Source organism: Podarcis gaigeae (genome assembly GCF_964106915.1).
Source record: "Podarcis gaigeae genome assembly, chromosome: 11".
Classification (NCBI taxonomy): domain Eukaryota; kingdom Metazoa; phylum Chordata; class Lepidosauria; order Squamata; family Lacertidae; genus Podarcis; species Podarcis gaigeae.
The window spans coordinates 16,421,134-16,437,729 of NC_139687.1; the positions used below are offsets into that span (position 1 = coordinate 16,421,134).

General features: G+C 41.7%; 1 protein-coding gene and 1 long non-coding RNA gene across 5 annotated transcripts in view; both read right to left on the bottom strand.

The window, feature by feature from the left end:
• Nucleotides 1-5,584: 5,584 nt before the first annotated feature.
• LOC310827034 overlaps nucleotides 5,585-16,596 on the bottom strand; it is a 163,460-nt gene continuing 152,448 nt past the window's right edge. Inside the window, exon 2 of the long non-coding RNA XR_014556154.1 lies at nucleotides 5,585-5,776. This is a non-coding gene — a long non-coding RNA (uncharacterized lncRNA). The remainder of the gene's footprint in view (nucleotides 5,777-16,596) is intronic.
• Nucleotides 8,583-16,596, bottom strand: part of GRAMD2B (GRAM domain containing 2B) — a 57,546-nt gene continuing 49,532 nt past the window's right edge. For 3 of the 4 annotated variants that reach the window (XM_083702410.1, XM_083702411.1, XM_083702412.1), the window contains 5 exons: nucleotides 15,233-15,355; nucleotides 13,997-14,087; nucleotides 12,978-13,082; nucleotides 12,461-12,554; nucleotides 8,583-10,557 (listed from right to left, as the gene is read on the bottom strand). In XM_083702410.1, the coding sequence (XP_083558536.1) occupies nucleotides 10,516-10,557; nucleotides 12,461-12,554; nucleotides 12,978-13,082; nucleotides 13,997-14,087; nucleotides 15,233-15,355 (455 nt within the window). In that variant the 3' untranslated portion in view covers nucleotides 8,583-10,515. The remainder of the gene's footprint in view (nucleotides 10,558-12,460; nucleotides 12,555-12,977; nucleotides 13,083-13,996; nucleotides 14,088-15,232; nucleotides 15,356-16,596) is intronic. The other variant, XM_083702413.1, reaches the window with a different exon arrangement.

Below are 16,596 nucleotides of genomic sequence, written 5' to 3' on the forward strand. Positions count from 1 at the left end.
TATGCTGTTTTTTGTTGCATTAAGTGTTTTAAATTTGTTGTTAGCTGCCCTGAGCCCGGTTTTCTGAACCGGGAAGTGCGGGGTATAAATAAAAAATTATTATTTATTTTTATTATTATCCATTGTGCCACATTGGTATTCAGTTTCTTTATTTTGACGCACAGATGAATCTTGGAAAAATTAAGTTGTGAAATAATTCACCTCCCTTATAGCATACCAATCTGTCTTTCGTACTATTACAACATTGTGGCCTGAGACATTATGCTGGCGAGGCAAGGGTTATGTCTAATTCTACACATTTATTTCAGGCTAACGTTCAGCATAGGTTGCAGCCTCCAGTTCTTTCGCTTTTATATTGGAAAGACCCATTTTCTACATATCTGTGACTACCACAAAGGAGAGAGTTAATTTTTAATTTTTCACTTGGCAGCACATTCAAATTATTGCCTTCCAATCTCCTGCTAAGCACTGGCAAGATGCCTTCTCAATGGAAAATTACCTCATCAAATCCTATTATTTAAGAGTACAGGAACTGGCAATTGCCTTAACATTCTTGACCTGCATCTGTTCTATCTATCTTGTCAAAGCTCAACACAGTTGTTTAGGGAGAGTGGATTTAGTCCCCTGCTGAAATAAACTTGCTTAAGCGAGGTAGCATTTTGCTCCTTGCTTATCCTACTTTTCTATTAAAAAACAATCAAGCCTGGTAATATAAATAATAAACCCATGCAACTAGCTTAAGGGGGAAAAAAGGAGTTATAAACAGAACAGCCTAGCAGACAAATGTTGTATAATGAGAGCAGTAGTACCCTAAAAACACTGTTCGGAAAATAAAAATTGTTGGTGCCCACGAAAAAGCAAATAGAGAATGGAGTGTGGGGTGGACCCTTCTGGGGAGAGTATCATGCTAAATGGTAGTAGTAATAAAATAATAATAATAATAATAATAATAATAATAATAATAATAATAATAATAATAATAATAATATATTTATACCCCGCCCATCTGGCTTGGTTTCCCCAGCCACTCTGGGCGGCTTCCAACAATAGATTACAAATACATTAAAACATCAGTCATTAAAAACTTCCCTAAATGGAAAGAGAGCTGTTCGCTGTCAGGATTGTCAATCTATTTTATTTATTTATATTTTATTTATTAGATTTATATCCAGTTCCTCTCAGAAATAATAAGAAATAGAAGCCCACATGCTCCGGATAAAACATAGTGACCACCTTCGAAAGCTTTCTCTGTAATTCTCTTTTCTTTTGCTTTTGTGGGTCTTTGGACACCGATATAAAGAATGCATGTATATACATCAAAAGATCTCAGGGTAGTCCCCAAGATAAAAATACAATAAAAAAGCACAAGTAAGGAGTTAAAACAGAAACAGCAAAACAATAACCTTCAGATTAAACATCAGGAAAAGACTTTCTGACAGTCAGAGCTGTTTGGCAGTGGAACGGTCTCCCTCAGAAGGTTGTGGGCTCTCCTCCCTCGGAGGTTTTTAAGCAGAGTTTGGCTGGCCATCTGTCATGGATGCTTTAGCGGAGATTCCTGCATTGTAGGGGGTTGGACTAGATGACCGTTGGGTCCCTTCCAACTCTATGACTCCCCTCCCACAAAGACCTTTTTTAAACTGAGAAACGGGCCAATTTTATTACAAAGCTTTTTCTTCAAAGAAAAGAAAAGAAAAAGTTTTTTTTAAAAAAACCCACAATATTATTATTATTATTATTATTATTATTATTATTATTATTATTAATTTTTTATTTATACCCCAGCCACTCTAGGCAGCTCCCAATAGAATATTAAAAACACGATAAAATATCAAACATTAAAAACTTTCCTAAACAGCATCTTAAAAAGCAGAGACATCACCCTACCAACAAAGGTCTGTATAGTGAAAGCTATGGTTTTCCCAAGTAGTGATGTATGGAAGTGAGAGCTGGACCATAAAGAAGGCTGATCGCCGAAGAATTGATGCTTTTGAATTATGGTGCTGGAGGAGACTCTTGAGAGTCCCATGGACTGCAAGAAGATCAAACCTATCCATTTTTAAGGAAATCAGCCCTGAGTGCTCACTGGAAGGACAGATCGTGAAGCTGAGGCTCCAATACTTTGGCCACCTCATGAGAAGAGAAGACTCCCTGGAAAAGACCCTGATGTTGGGAAAGATGGAGGGCAGAAGGAGAAGGGGATGACAGAGGACGAGATGGCTGGACAGTGTTCTCGAAGCTACCAGCATGAGTTTGACCAAACTGCGGGAGGCAGTGGAATACAGGAGTGCCTGGCGTGCTCTGGTCCATGGGGTCACGAAGAGTCGGACACGACTAAATGACTAAACAGCAACAACAACAACAACAAACATAGATAGATAACTAGATACAGTGGTACCTCAGGTTACAGACGCTTCAGGTTATATATAGACTCCACTAACCCAGAAATAGTACCTCGGGTTAAGAACTTTGCTTCGGGATGGGAACAGAAATTGCCCAGCAGCAGCGGGACGCCCCATTAGCTAAAGTGGTACCTCAGGTTAAGAACAGTTTCAGGTTAAGAACGGACCTCCAGAACGAATTAAGTTCTTAACCCGAGGTACCACTGTAGAGCTTTCCTGCCCCTTCCCCAGAAGACACAAATAAAGTTTAACAGAACCTATTAATAAATCACATTATAAAGAGAACAAAATGCAGCAAACCACAAGATTGCAATGTTTGGTATTAAATTTAAAACATACGGAAGTCAAGGTGGGGTGGAAGGAAGCAGTGGTGATGGCCAGTCACGGGGGTGGGTACAATTCTTGTTTGTGTAAAAAGTAGTTTATTTTTTGTCTATGTGTTTCTATGTTACTTTTTTCACTTCTGGTATTTATAATAAATAATAATAATAATAATAAGACACAAATACAAGGATCAGATCACATCAAAAATATGAGATTACGCTTCTGACCATTTCTCCCTCGGTTGCCTGCCTGTTGTGATGTACCTGAAAGATAATCTCGCGCCAACTAATCATTATGTTCTTCAGGTACCATTTATCAGGTCTACTCTGTACAATATAGGAATCAGGGCAGCCTTTCAGCAGAGCTCTTTCCCAGTCTGCATCTCTATTGCAATTGCTTTTAGTTGCTGCACAGCTATCGAAGGTCAGCATCAGAGACATTTCTGAAGCATCTTGTGACCTGTAATATCGCTCCGAGTCATGGCTGATGCAACTCACTTCCATCTAGGTCATGGGTAGGCAAACTAAGGCCCAGGGGCCGGATCCGGCCCAATCGCCTTCTAAATCCGGCCCGTGGATGGTTCGGGAATCAGCGTGTTTTTACATGAGTAGAATGTGTCCTTTTATTTAAAATGCATCTCTGGGTTATTTGTGGGGCCTGCCTGGGGTTTTTACATGAGTAGAATGTGCTTTTATTTAAAATGCATCTCTGGGTTATTTGTGGGGCATAGGAATTCATTCATTTTATTTTTCAAAATATAGTCCGGCCCCCCACAAGGTCTGAGGAACAGTGGACCGGCCCCCTGCTGAAAAAGTTTGCTGACCCCCGATCTAGGTCCTACCTAATCAGTCCATGTTTACCTCGAGCTGAGCAACTGATGTCAACACCTGTTACCTCCTAGTGCCAGTAAAAATATGTGATACCAATTAATTATTTCTGTGGGTGCGGCAACAGGGTATAATTTTAAAGCTTGACAGCCAAACCCAATATTGGAATCTGAGTTTCGATATAAGTGTTGTCATATTACAAATGCCAGAAGAGAGACTGGGGTCAAAATACTTAATGGCAACCAAGTTTTGAAACACCTCAGTTTCCAAGTTGTGCTGCCCAGTTTGTGGAACTGAGTGCCATATGGAGATCTGGAGAGCACCAACAATGGGGTACTTTTGCAAATAGCCATAGATATTTCAGTTTACCCCAGCATTTTCAGACTGTTGATACTGATTTTTGTTGTTCTGGCTGCTGCTGCTGTTGGGATGATGTGACTGTTTGGATGTTTTAACTCGTTATTTATTGATTTTAATGGTTTTGTGCATACTGTGAACTGCTTTGAGATTTTTAAGCAAATAATAATAGAGATCTACATAAAAACAACAACAAATGCCAGAAAAAGCAGATCTTACTGGTCGTGAACGGTAAGAAAAAGCACAGCAGAATCCCGTCGTAGGTAGTTGATAGAGAATATGGGTGGTGCAGATTAAGCAATGTTTTCATTTTGGAAGGGTTCAAGGAGAGTAACAAACCCAGCACAACTACCACCAGTCACATGTATTTAGTGCGGTGGCTGCAAGTAATGTACCAGGTGCATCCACTTCCAGGTACAAAGGTGGTCCACAGTAAACTGTATCAACAAAACCTCATTCTTTTGTGACCACCTCCTAAGATAGGGGCCAGAAAAATAATAACAACCTGGTTTATGAAATGTATTGTGAGGTGGGCTTCAGAAGGCCTGCTCTGTTTGCAGTGGCGTAGCGTGGGGGGTGCAGGGGGGCCCGGCCGCACTGGGCGCAACATCTGGGGGTTAGGGTTAGGGGGCACAAATCCACGGGTTAGGGGGCGCAAATTCACGGGTTAGGGATGCAAATTACTTGCCTTGCCCCGGGTGCTGACAACCCACGCTACGCCACTGTCTGTTTGCAGAAGAGAACATGGGTAGGGTTCTATTGTCTTCGTCGGTTTCCAACACAGTGGGTTGCTGCTGCTTACCAAGACAGAGAAGGGCCAGGCATTGGGAGCTCAGTAAAAGCCATCACGGCAGGAGCATCAGGCTACCATTGCTGCCATACTTCACAGCTCCCTCCCTGTGCCCCGCTTCTTCTCTCCGGTGAGCAGCAGGGATCTGCTATCTTGGGAAGCAGAGGAATGCCATCTGCACTGCCTCACTGGCCACATTTGGTCTAAAGGCCAAACTACCCAGTGGTGTAGCGTGGGGGGTGCAGGGGGGGCCCGGCCGCACCGGGCGCAACATCTGGGGGTTAGGGTTAGGGGGTGCAAATCCATGGGTTAGGGGGCGCAAATCCACGGGTTAGGGGGCGCAAATCCATGGGTTAGGGGGCGCAAATCCATGGGTTAGGGGGCGCAAATTCACGGGTTAGGGGGCGCAAATTACTTGCCTTGCCCCGGGTGCTGACAACCCACGCTACGCCACTTAAACTACCTAGGATTCTAGAATTGTAGAGTTGGAAAGGACCCCCAGGGTCAGCTCGGTAGTGGCACCCACCGTGTGGAACGCCCTTCCGTCAGATGTCAAGGAGATAAATATCTACAACTTTTAGAAGACCTCTGAAGGCAGCCCTGTATAGGGAAGTTTTTCTTTTTAATGTTTAAAGTCTCATTTTTTAAAAAAATAATCTTTATTAATTTAAATCACACACATATACAAAGAATTTACAATCTCATACTACAAAAAGAAAATTAAAGAACAAACGATTAAGAAAAAAATACAGAAAAAAGAAAGAAAAAGCAGATTTATGTGCATAAAAAAGTAATCATCCTAATTAATACTTAAATAAAAGACTTCTGACAAAGTGAATCTTCCAATCATTCTCATTGTACTGTTTATACTGTCATTCCCCCCCCCCCGCACAGTTTTATATTCTTTAATATTGTTCCAGTCTACTCCACAAACGGTATTTGTTGTGTTTACAAGTATCACTCAAGTTCTGCTAATATGGTGTGGTTGGTACAATATGATCTTATATAATCCTTAAATATTCTCCATTCTCCAAATATTTTCTGGTTCAATACTCCTCTAACTCTTCCCATCAGTTTTGCTAGTTGTAAATATTCTAACATAATGTCTTATGTTTTTATTGATGATGGAAGCCACCCACAATCGCTGGGCAACCCAGTCAGATGGACAGGGTAGAAATAATTATCATTATTATTTAGTCCAACCCCCTGCAAGAATCTCCGCTAAAGCAACCATGACAGACGGCCACCCAACCTCTGCTTAAAAACCTCCGAGGAAGGAGAGTCCACCATCTCCCAAGAGACCGTTCCACTGTTGGAACAGCTCTTTCTGTTGGGAAGTTCTTCCTGATGTTTAGTTGGAATTTCTTTTCTTGTAACTTGAAGCCATTGGTTGGAGTCCTACCCTCCAGAGCAGGATAAAACAAGCTTCTTCCCTCTACCATGTGACAGCCCTTAAGATATTTGAAGGCTATCCTATCTCCTCTCAGTCTCCTCTTCTCCAGGCTCAACACACCCAGCTCCTTCAACCGTTCCTCATAAGGCTTAGTTTCCAGACCCTTGATCATCCTGGTTGCCCTCCTCTGCACACGCTCCAGCTTGTCAACATCCTTCTTAAATTGTGGTGCCCAAAACTGGACACAGTATTCCAGGTGTGGGATTCTCTGAGTGGAATTGTCAATGCCCTTTATACAAGGAAGGACGCAGGTGGCGCTGTGGGTTAAAGCCTCAGCGCCTAGGACTTGCCGATCGAAAGGTCGGCGGTTCGAATCCCTGCGGCGGGGTGCGCTCCCGCTGCTCGGTCCCAGCGCCTGCCAACCTAGCAGTTTGAAAGCACCTCCGGGTGCAAGTAGATAAATAGGGACCGCTTACCAGCGGGAAGGTAAACGGCGTTTCCGTGTGCGGCTCTGGCTCGCCAGAGCAGCGATGTCACGCTGGCCACGTGACCCGGAAGTGTCTCCGGACAGCGCTGGCCCCTGGCCTCTTAAGTGAGATGGGCGCACAACCCCAGAGTCTGTCAAGACTGGCCCGTACGGGCAGGGGTACCTTTACCTTTACCTTTTACTTTATACAAGGAAATTGAGAGATATAGAGTTGTGTTTAAATAGGGTGGTAGCTTTTTTAAACCAAAGAAGTCCACACGCTATTACCTTGAAGTGTATTTTGTCTGCTTCTGCTGGGGCTCATGCAGTTTGTTTAAAGTGCAACACACCTGCAAGCTTAAATACATAACGATTAAGTCAGTGTCCAGATCTTGCCATTGCACAATATCCTTACCTAACATGTTTGCTCCCATTTGGACTTACCTTTGCTGGAATGTTGCCATGTAGGACAAAGGCCACTTTCTACACCCAGTCCTGGTTTGCTCAACAGCAGCAAAATGACATCTTGGAAATCCACAATGTGACTTGCATGTGACTTGCATCAGTATGGTAAAACCCAGTCAGGTGCAAGGCATCTTGCGTTTCAAGGATGGGAAGGCAATAGCATGAAAAGAAACATGGCTCCCAGGCGAACTCTGTTCCACCTGAAGCCTTTGTGTGACTCAACCTATTTTTAAAAAATTAACTAAAAAATTATGTGCCAAGAAGAGCCAAATTCTACAGCTCTGCATAGCTGTCCCCCCCCCCCCCATTAAGCTGATTTAGATATCTTTTGCATTACTCATTCTGTCTTTGATGGCCATGTAAGGGAAAACTAACGAGACTATTGAGTCAGCAGGCATCGGAAATCCTGTTTAAACTTCGTAGTCCAAAACTCGTTATTTTACCAGGTGATGCCAGCACACTCTCAAGCCTGTCCTGGCAAGGTTTTAAAAAGAGGGAGAGCAGGGATCTTTAGAAGTCTGAATTTTGCTCCCAATGCCACATTCCACACCTTTGCTGCAATTGCACAGAATCCCAGTGTGCTCACAGCTGCTTGCGAGCAGAAATCCTCGAATCCTAGAATCGGAAGGAACCACGAGGGTCATCTAGTCCAACCCCCTGAAATGCAGTAATCTTTTGCCCAAAGTGGGGTTCAAACCCACACTCCTGAGATTAAAAGTCTCATGCTCTATTGACTGAGCTATCCCAGTAGTCCAATAACAGTATTTGCAATATTTGTCTTCGGAAACCATTTCTCTAAAACTGTGGTTACATAAAATTGCCTGGCATCCACAGATGACTTTATTTGCACGTAGACTATTACCCAAGGCCTCTATTACACTTCATATCTCCGTATGACCCAATGCTACAAAATCAAAGAATGGGGTGGGGTGGGGTTGTCCAACTCCCTGCTCCATACAGGAAATCCAGAGCTCAAGCATAGCCAGAGGATGTTTCTTCAACCTCTACTCAACACTTTGCAATGAGGGAGATCTCATCACCTCCCTAGGTAACTGGACCCATTGATGAACTGCTCTTATCGTGAAGAAGTTTCTCCTAAGCTTCAGCAGAAATCCATCCTCCTGTAACTTAAGCCTCTTAGATCTAGTCCTGTCCTTTGCCCTCTTCTATATGACAGTCCTTTAGGTATTTGGAGAGTGCTGCTAACATATTCCCACTCTCCTCTTCAAGCTAAGCCTTCTCTGTGCCTCCAATGTTTTCCATAGTGCTGACCATCCTCGGAGCCTGCCTCTGAACCCCTATTTGTCAATATCCTTCTTAAAGTACAGCAGCCTGAACTGGACACAGTACTTCAAATGGCATGAGCAGAATTAAGTAGAACTGCTACACCCCTTCCCTGGAAACTATGGTTCTCTTAAAGCAGGCTTTGATCTCATTGGCCCTTTTTTTTGTTTGGCAGCCATTATCACCCTTCTATCGTATGTTCAGATTGTTATCAGCTAACCACGTGCAGAATTAGCTTCCAGGTTAGACACACTTGAATACATACTCGCACACACACTGCAGTTTTAGAAAGTTTATTTTAAAAATGAATAAGTTACATTTCACAGAAATGATAAGGTAGTTTCTCTACTATGTAAAGAAAACACTGTATTTTATAGATCCGAGTTATTTTAAATAATATTAATATGAACCAACTCATCTGGCTAAAACTAATGAATTACCAGGTTTTTCACTGGTAAGGCACTGTGAAGACAGTATGCGGCAGAATATGGGCTATGGATATTCTAGTGGCAAAAAGTGTTGCTGTGTTGCTATTTGTCCTTCAGTTTCTCAAAAATTTGTTTCCTATGTAAAAGAAGCTTCCATTTTTCTGTCCTATTCTTAGGGTACTTGAAAATTTCTGTAGAATTTCAGTCAATACAGGGTTTTGAGCTAATTTTAAGGATGGTGCATGTGGATTTTTTTTTCATTCCCAGGGAACATTTCTTTAGCACTCTGCAGCCTCCCTGGCTGCCTGCACTTATTGATGAAAAAGTCCCATGTGAGGACTTACCTCATGTCTTACCCTGGTCTTTAATTGAAGTGCAGGCACCCAGGAAGGCTGCAGAAGTGCAAACTAGTGTTGAGATGGTTTGCGGACTGAAAGACACTTGCAAACACCTCAAAAGTAAGGTAAGCACATCCGAAGCCTGTACCCTTCTCCCAAAAGCATTTCATCAAAATTTCTTTCATCCATTTGGAAATGTCCTAATGCAATTCCTGTTCATATTGATGGGAAATGGTTGGAATAAATGCAGGAGAAATTGCCAACACAGCACTAAAAATAATGGTTCCATCGTAGATCAAAATACCACGGAGTTACCATTAATAATAATAATAATAATTGAATTTATACACCATCACATAATCTTTGAGAATTTGTAATCACTAGCTAGCCATTCTTCCAACAGAGTGAATGAAAGCAACACAATTGAATGACAGATTGCAATCCTCAAACCTAGTAACACATGTACCTAGAGTCAATATGATTTAATTTTTTTTTTTAAAAAACCCTTCCTTTGGAGTACTTCAAGTGCATTTTCAAAAATAAATACGGTAATTAGGTGTCAGATATCCTGATACAGAAATTAAGTACATGAAAGCAATTATTAATTTAGGTATCTGCAGACCAGTTAAATGGGCTAAACTCTGCTGGTATATTTCTGCTCCAGTAAAATTTATGGGTTAGGCCCAGACCAAGTTTAACACACCCATCCATCATCTGGACCAACCCTACTCAACTAGGGTTGTCAGCTTTTCAATTAGCCTTGCTAATGAGCCTTCAAGAACATTCTGACTTGTGGGGTGGCCCATTAGCAATGGATGCTCTTCCAGAAAAACTTTACTCATTGCTACATTTCTTTGACAGCAGAATGGCATGCAGAATAGGGCCATTTGGCAAGTCTGCATAGAATGTGTCACCTCCTACTAGTGAAGAACATGAGCAAAGTGGGAACGGTGTTTTGCTCAGCACCTCGCAGAATGAAGCCTATTGGGTCCTGCTGCTTAACACATTGGTCACGTGCCCAATTTCTGTTTCAGCAAAAAAAGAAAAGTGAAACAAGCTGGGCAATACATGCATGTGAAAGACAAATAACTTTCCAGACATGATTGTACAGCAAATGTTACATCTGCACCAAGCATTACTCTTAGTCACACAATATTAAGTCTGAAAGTCACACAAAGAAAGTAGAATTACTGTGGATTTAAGTAATATAACAAAGCACCAAGATCAGTCTTCCCAGTTATTCACAACGTTATAGGTAATAGAAAGGCATCATCCTCTGAATAGAGACACTTTATTGCACAGATTCAAACTTCCACGGTCAAGTGGAGAGTGAAGTTTTTGGAGTCAGTTGAAGGACATAACACCCTGGCCAGCAGAGTCTGATGTCACATTTAGAGTTGCTTATCAGGAAGGAAATGAAGTACAAATGAAGGTAGCTGGCAATTCATTCACCATCTTCAAGTAGCTTTTGTAAATTGCTTTGGATCTTTAATAAGGAAAGAAAAATACAAGAGAAAGGATTTGAATAAAACTTGCAGACTCTTGTACAACAGATGAACAGCCCAGTGTCATACGCTTTGCTTAACTGGAGTATGTTCTCTGAAGTCAAGGCACTCAATCCAGTTAAATCCAAGCAGCCTGTAAATTAAATCCTATAAACTCTGTAGCAATGGTTTACACAAACAGTTCTTATCCATCCTCAGGGATGCTTTTAAATGGAGAATCACTGGGGAAAGTATCCTGAGGTCAACTAGCATGCTTCAAGTGCCTCTTCCCCAAGGTCTATGAAGATTCTGTTTGTCTTTGTGTGATGAGTAATTGTTGATGGGCAACAGAAATACCTTAGCAGGTTTCTGTTGTCTGTTTCAGGAGTGAAGAATCTGTGGCCTTTTGAGATGCTGCAACTCACCATTAGTCCTGCTGGCTTGGGCTGATGGAAGCGGAATCAGCAACATCTCAAGGGTCACAGCCTCCCTATCTCTGGTCTATTGCCTCTATACTAGCGAACACATTGCAGAAAAGCAGCAGAAAATAGACAACGTGTTCTGAGGTTTCTGAACCACGTCATCATGTAACTTTTTGAATTTTGGATGTGGAACTATTCTTGGGGAAGTACAATACCGAATAGAAAAGTACTCAGGGAAAAACCTCTTGGTCTGAATTAACTTTACTGTAACAGAGATTTGTACATTGCAGTGTGAAGGGGCCTCCACACCTAGTTTTAGGCTCCCTGGTAGAGGTTAGCAAGTTCATCTGTTTCGACTGTTAGCAAATGAACCTAAATGGGTACCATCTGCAGGGAGCAGGAAACTAGACAAGCAAATCTCCTGATAACAAATGGCAGAAATAAAGCCCCTGTCCATTGGAAGTACAACATTGTTTGGAAAACAGAGTGACTGATTAAGGCTTTTCTTTTAAGTAGAAAGGCAGGCTTTGCAGTTTGTCATATAAATATGAAGGGCTCGTTTGCACATTGCAAAAGGGCTTAACGTGTGTGTGTGTTCTGTTCCAGCTGTCCACAAGGGCAAATTTTCTGTCCTCCGTAGAAGCCTCAGTGCCATGGTAACGATTAGAAGCTCTGTGGAAGTCTTATGTTGCGTTTTGCTAATGCAAAATCATTCCCACAAAGAGCCCTTTTATAGTGAGCCGTAAGAAATTATGAAAATTATTTGTAAATAAAACTCACGAGAGCTTTGGGAGCTAGGGCAGGTGTGTGACAGGTAAGGATGCAGCTGCAAAGGAAGAATCTAGCCATCTTAAAGTGCACCTGAGATTGTTCCTTGTCAAGCAGGACTTGTATCTGCCGCCATTTAAGTTGGCACCAAATGCAAGCCCCACTGGGATTAGTGCCACTCAGAGCTGCTATGTGGAGCCAATTCTGGGAAAAAGTGAGACTTGCAAGCCCTGATTCCTTTGCACAATTCAGTTTCATATTTCCTTTGACCACCATTCATATTTCCTTTGACCACCATTCCTTTGACAGCCCTACCACCTGTCAAAGTAGCCTGTGGATCCAGTTCCCCTAACCTTCAGGTAGGAATTTCCCCCACTACTTTGCCAAATGGGCCGGCACAAAAGCAGTGCTAAGAGTTTGGGAATAGTTGTTAAGCATCATGCCACCATTATAAACATTAATTTCACTTTCCATGCTCATACATGCCAGCAGCTGTTTCTTAGGACATGAATAGGGAACTTTTTGCCCACCAGATGTTGTTGGACAAAAACTCCCGTCATCCCTGATTGTTAGCCATGCTGCCTGGGGCTGATGGAAGTTGGAGTCCAACATCACAGGTTCCCCATCCCTCTTCAAGGACTTGGAAGGTCTGGCTACCTTGGGAAACTTTTTAAAAAACCAACAATTCTTAGTTACACAGTTCTCTATTAGTCACCTTTTCCAGTTTGATAAGATTAGCTGTTAGCTCCTCAGAGAGACCAACAATGTTAAGAGGCAGTTGAGATCCTAGACCTTCTTTTATTGGATATCTGAAATGGAGAGTAAATGCGGGGAAAGGGAAGCAGAAGACAATTTAAAAATGCACAAAGGAGATGTCTGGAGTTTTGTGTGATAGTGAGGTAAGCAACTAGAATGAGAATGTACAGAAAGATAGCACTGGATTAAATTTTACAGTTTTACCTCATGTCAGTTAAAGATCAAAACGCCAAAAATAATGTGCACTAAGCACATGCAATCGTATACATGTCTATTTAGAAAAAGTCCTATTAAATGCAATGGGAATTACTCTCATGTAAGTGCAGATTTAAAATGACTGCTTGAAGAAGAGAATGAAAGCCTAACTCCAGGGGAGAAACTATGGGATAGATGATGATGAAGCTAGGTCTAGCAGGATGACTATAGTATTAAAAATGGAAAGATAAAGAAGATTCCAACAACAAAATCATTCTTACACGTGGGGATGTGAATCCACATAGGAAGCCATGGTGCCAAGCTGCTCTTCCAGAATGTAGATTTTATATCTCATGTAGAAAGTCGAGAAAATGAGTACACAAACACTGTAGGAGAGGTGGATTGAGGACAAAAAAAACCACACTTGATCACCACACACCAAATTGCTGTTACATTCATTTAGCCATGTAACATTATTAGGAATTTAACAGTTAAATTTCCACCCCATTAAGCTGATGTGCCTCAATTTCAGACAGCAAAGCTCAATTGTGCAAGAAGACTTTCAGAGTGACATTGCAGGTATTTTTCCTCAAGTGTTTTCCATTTGGGAATATAAACTCATCCAGATCTTCACCCTTTACAACAGAGGTGGCTAATGTGGGGAACTTCAGAATATAATGTTGGACTAGAACTCCCATCAGCTGTAGCGAGCACAGCCAATGGTCAAGAATGATGGGAGTTGACAACAGGCGGGCAGCAAGGTGGCTATGCCTTATTTAAAAGATGCAATGGTGCTTAACCCTCCACTGCTTGCTGCAGCCAGGGAACCAGCTGATATCACTCCAGAAGACAGCAGAATGTATAGTGAAGCTCTACTGCTGTCTACTCCACCAGCCTACATATCTGCAACCTGGTTTGCAATGTTGTTGGCTGTTTCAATTCACCCATGGTCTTTTAAAATATCTCTCAATCTCCTTTCAGTTAGCCTCCAGGAGTCCAGCAAAATGCTTTTAGAAAATCGCATAAGCCTATTATCCATATAACACAAATCTGAGCAATTTATAAAGGTCACACATTTTTTGCTTCCATTTTCCGCAATGGAAACTTGTACTGTGGAACATATTCAGATTCTTTACTGGTGTGCAGTTAATGGGGGGGGGGAGGGGGAGAATGTGCAAGCCATTTATTTAGCCACAGGAAGCCCAGCATTCTGAAAGCACCCCAGATTTAAGCCAGCAAAGTTTCCCAGAGTCTTGCTTTTGCAACCTTGCAGTTTGGGGAATGGGTTATATATACTTACAGAATTGCATAGAGAATAAGTATGTGGTTCACAGTCAAAAACTTCTGGTAATTCACTCTGTAAAGGACTCCAAGGATTCTAGGAGGAGGAGCTATGAGAAGAATAAAATATTTATTGAAGTATCTGAAAATGATACGACCAGATACGCTCCATAAGACAACAACTGCCAAATGACTGTAGGGTGCAAGTTGACTGTTGTTGTTGTTTCTTCCTCACTAATTAAAAATATTACAATATGTTAATTCAGGTTATGCTCTGAAGCCACTTAATGAAGGGTAACTGGCTTGGTCTATTATGCAATATGATTATGCTCTAAATCAACTGAGCACATTGTTTAGAGTGAAGCCATCAGCACTGGGCACCTTTATACCTAAGGAAGCCTTGATTAAAAACTACAGCTTAAATATGTGGTTAATTGACTGATGAGCTAATGTTCTCAGCCATATGTAAGATAGCATTCCAATCTGTAAGTTGATCTGAATGGAATATTATTTAGAACAGTGGGGCAAAGAAAGGAATTCTAGAAATATGCAAGGCTATGATTGTACTACATGGAGCAGAATCTGCACAGAGCAAGATCTGGTGTCATAAGTAGACTCCAGCTGTAAACCAAAGGAACACATAGCTGGGAGAAGTTTCCAATTATGGGTGCAGTCTTTGCCCATTCCTTCCTCACTTCCTACCTACAACAGGCATTCTCCCTACCGAAATGCTGATTTTCACCTTTCTGCTTTGTATGTCATATTCTATCGGGAGGTTTGTATATGTGATCATCTCCTGCATCTTTCCAGAATTTTGCCTCAAAAATTAAGATCAAATAAAACTGTGAAAGTCTGGTATACATTATTATTTTTTTGCCACTGTCAGCTGGATCCACAAAAATGTGAGTAGAAGAGAAGCAGCTGCTAGCTTTGTTTGACAAATACTTTCATATGAGTTAGTGCTATCAGAGGTAGATTCTGTAGCAGTTCTCTGGCTTCTGCTTGGGCAAGAGGTTGCATAAGTTCTTGCACAAGTAGAAGAACACCTGCAGAAGTAATTTCACTTTTCACTCCCAGTGTTCTGCACAATGTGTAATATAGGGAGCCTCTCTGTGAGCAGGAGATACTTTCCACATATAGAAGGCCATTTCTGGATTCAACCTATGGTTATTTTTAATTGCTGAAATCCAACCCTGCCTGGATCTATCAGCCTAGCCCGCAACACCAGCTTCAAATGGGGATTTGCTCTATTTACCATTTCTTGGAAGATTCCTGATTTTATCATCACACAAATATTTAGCCTTAACATCTGTATGGACAGCCTTTGACTCCACCCTGGAGGTTTTCAGATGAGTCTGGGTCTCAACAACATGGTAATCTGTTGAAGAACAAGCATTTCAAACTAAAAACAAATGCATGCAGTATTGGGATAATCAATGCGGTGTACTCCAGATGTTATCAGATGACAATTCCCATCATTCCCGGCCAGCATGGCCAATTATCAGGCATAATGGGAGTTGTAAACAACTCAAGGCATTGCATAACACCACAAAGTGCAATGCAGGTGCATAAAAATTACTGTGAAATTAGCCTCATTTCAGTAGGACATGTCTTACATCCATAATTTTTGTGGTTGTCAGAACCATGGATCAGATGCTTAACAACCAGATTGATTAAGATTTTAGTGTAGTCTGGATAATACTTCAGCACAGGATTCCAAGAGGCAAAAATGGTTTGCCTGGATTCTGCACATTTGTGGGGGGTGGGAAGAGAGATGTCCGATGGTGGTGGCTTCAAAAAGTATGAAGGTGCTTGATCAAAACACTGACAAGAAGTGGCCTGTAGCTCAGTGTAGTGTACATGTTTTGTATGGTCCCAGGTTCAATCCCTGGTGTCTCCAAGCAGGGTTGGGAAAGGACCTGGCAGAAATCTGGAGATCTACTGCTAGTCATTATGTAGACAACTCTGCGCCAGAAGGACCAATGGTTTGACATGGTATAAAGAAACTTCCAGCGTTCCTGATCAGCATGAATATGTTGAGAAGACATTGATTTGGCCTAAGTGCTCGAAAAATGAATTTGCAACCTCAAGATGAGGCTTCACACAATTATGTTCCCTTGGTGCTACTGAATAGCTAATACTTCAATCCACAGTGTGATTTTACACAGAGCATGTTGGGACTAACCTATTAATTCTCTTGGACAAGTGCCAATATGTGTCAAACTGTGCCTGACCCTCCCCTCCATACAATAAAAACCAGGCCTTATATGGACAGGTCTTACATATGTGTTGAAACCACTACAAAGAATTTAAAGCTTTTTGCACATTAAAAAGTACTACATAAACAACAACCACATTTCCCACTCTTTGGCTGCATGCACACCATACTTTTAAAGCATATTTAAAGCACATGGCATCTCCCAAAGGAAGCTGGGAAATGCAGTTTACCCCTCACAGAGCTATAATTTCAAGCACTCTGAACAAAGCACAGTTCCCAGGACTCTTTGGAGGAAGTAATGAGCTTTAAATGTACAGAGTGTATGTAGCCTCTGGGAAAGTGCTCTAAATTCCTAGATAAAAGGCTGCAGTTTCTGCTTCTGGATAGTAAAGAAACGGTTT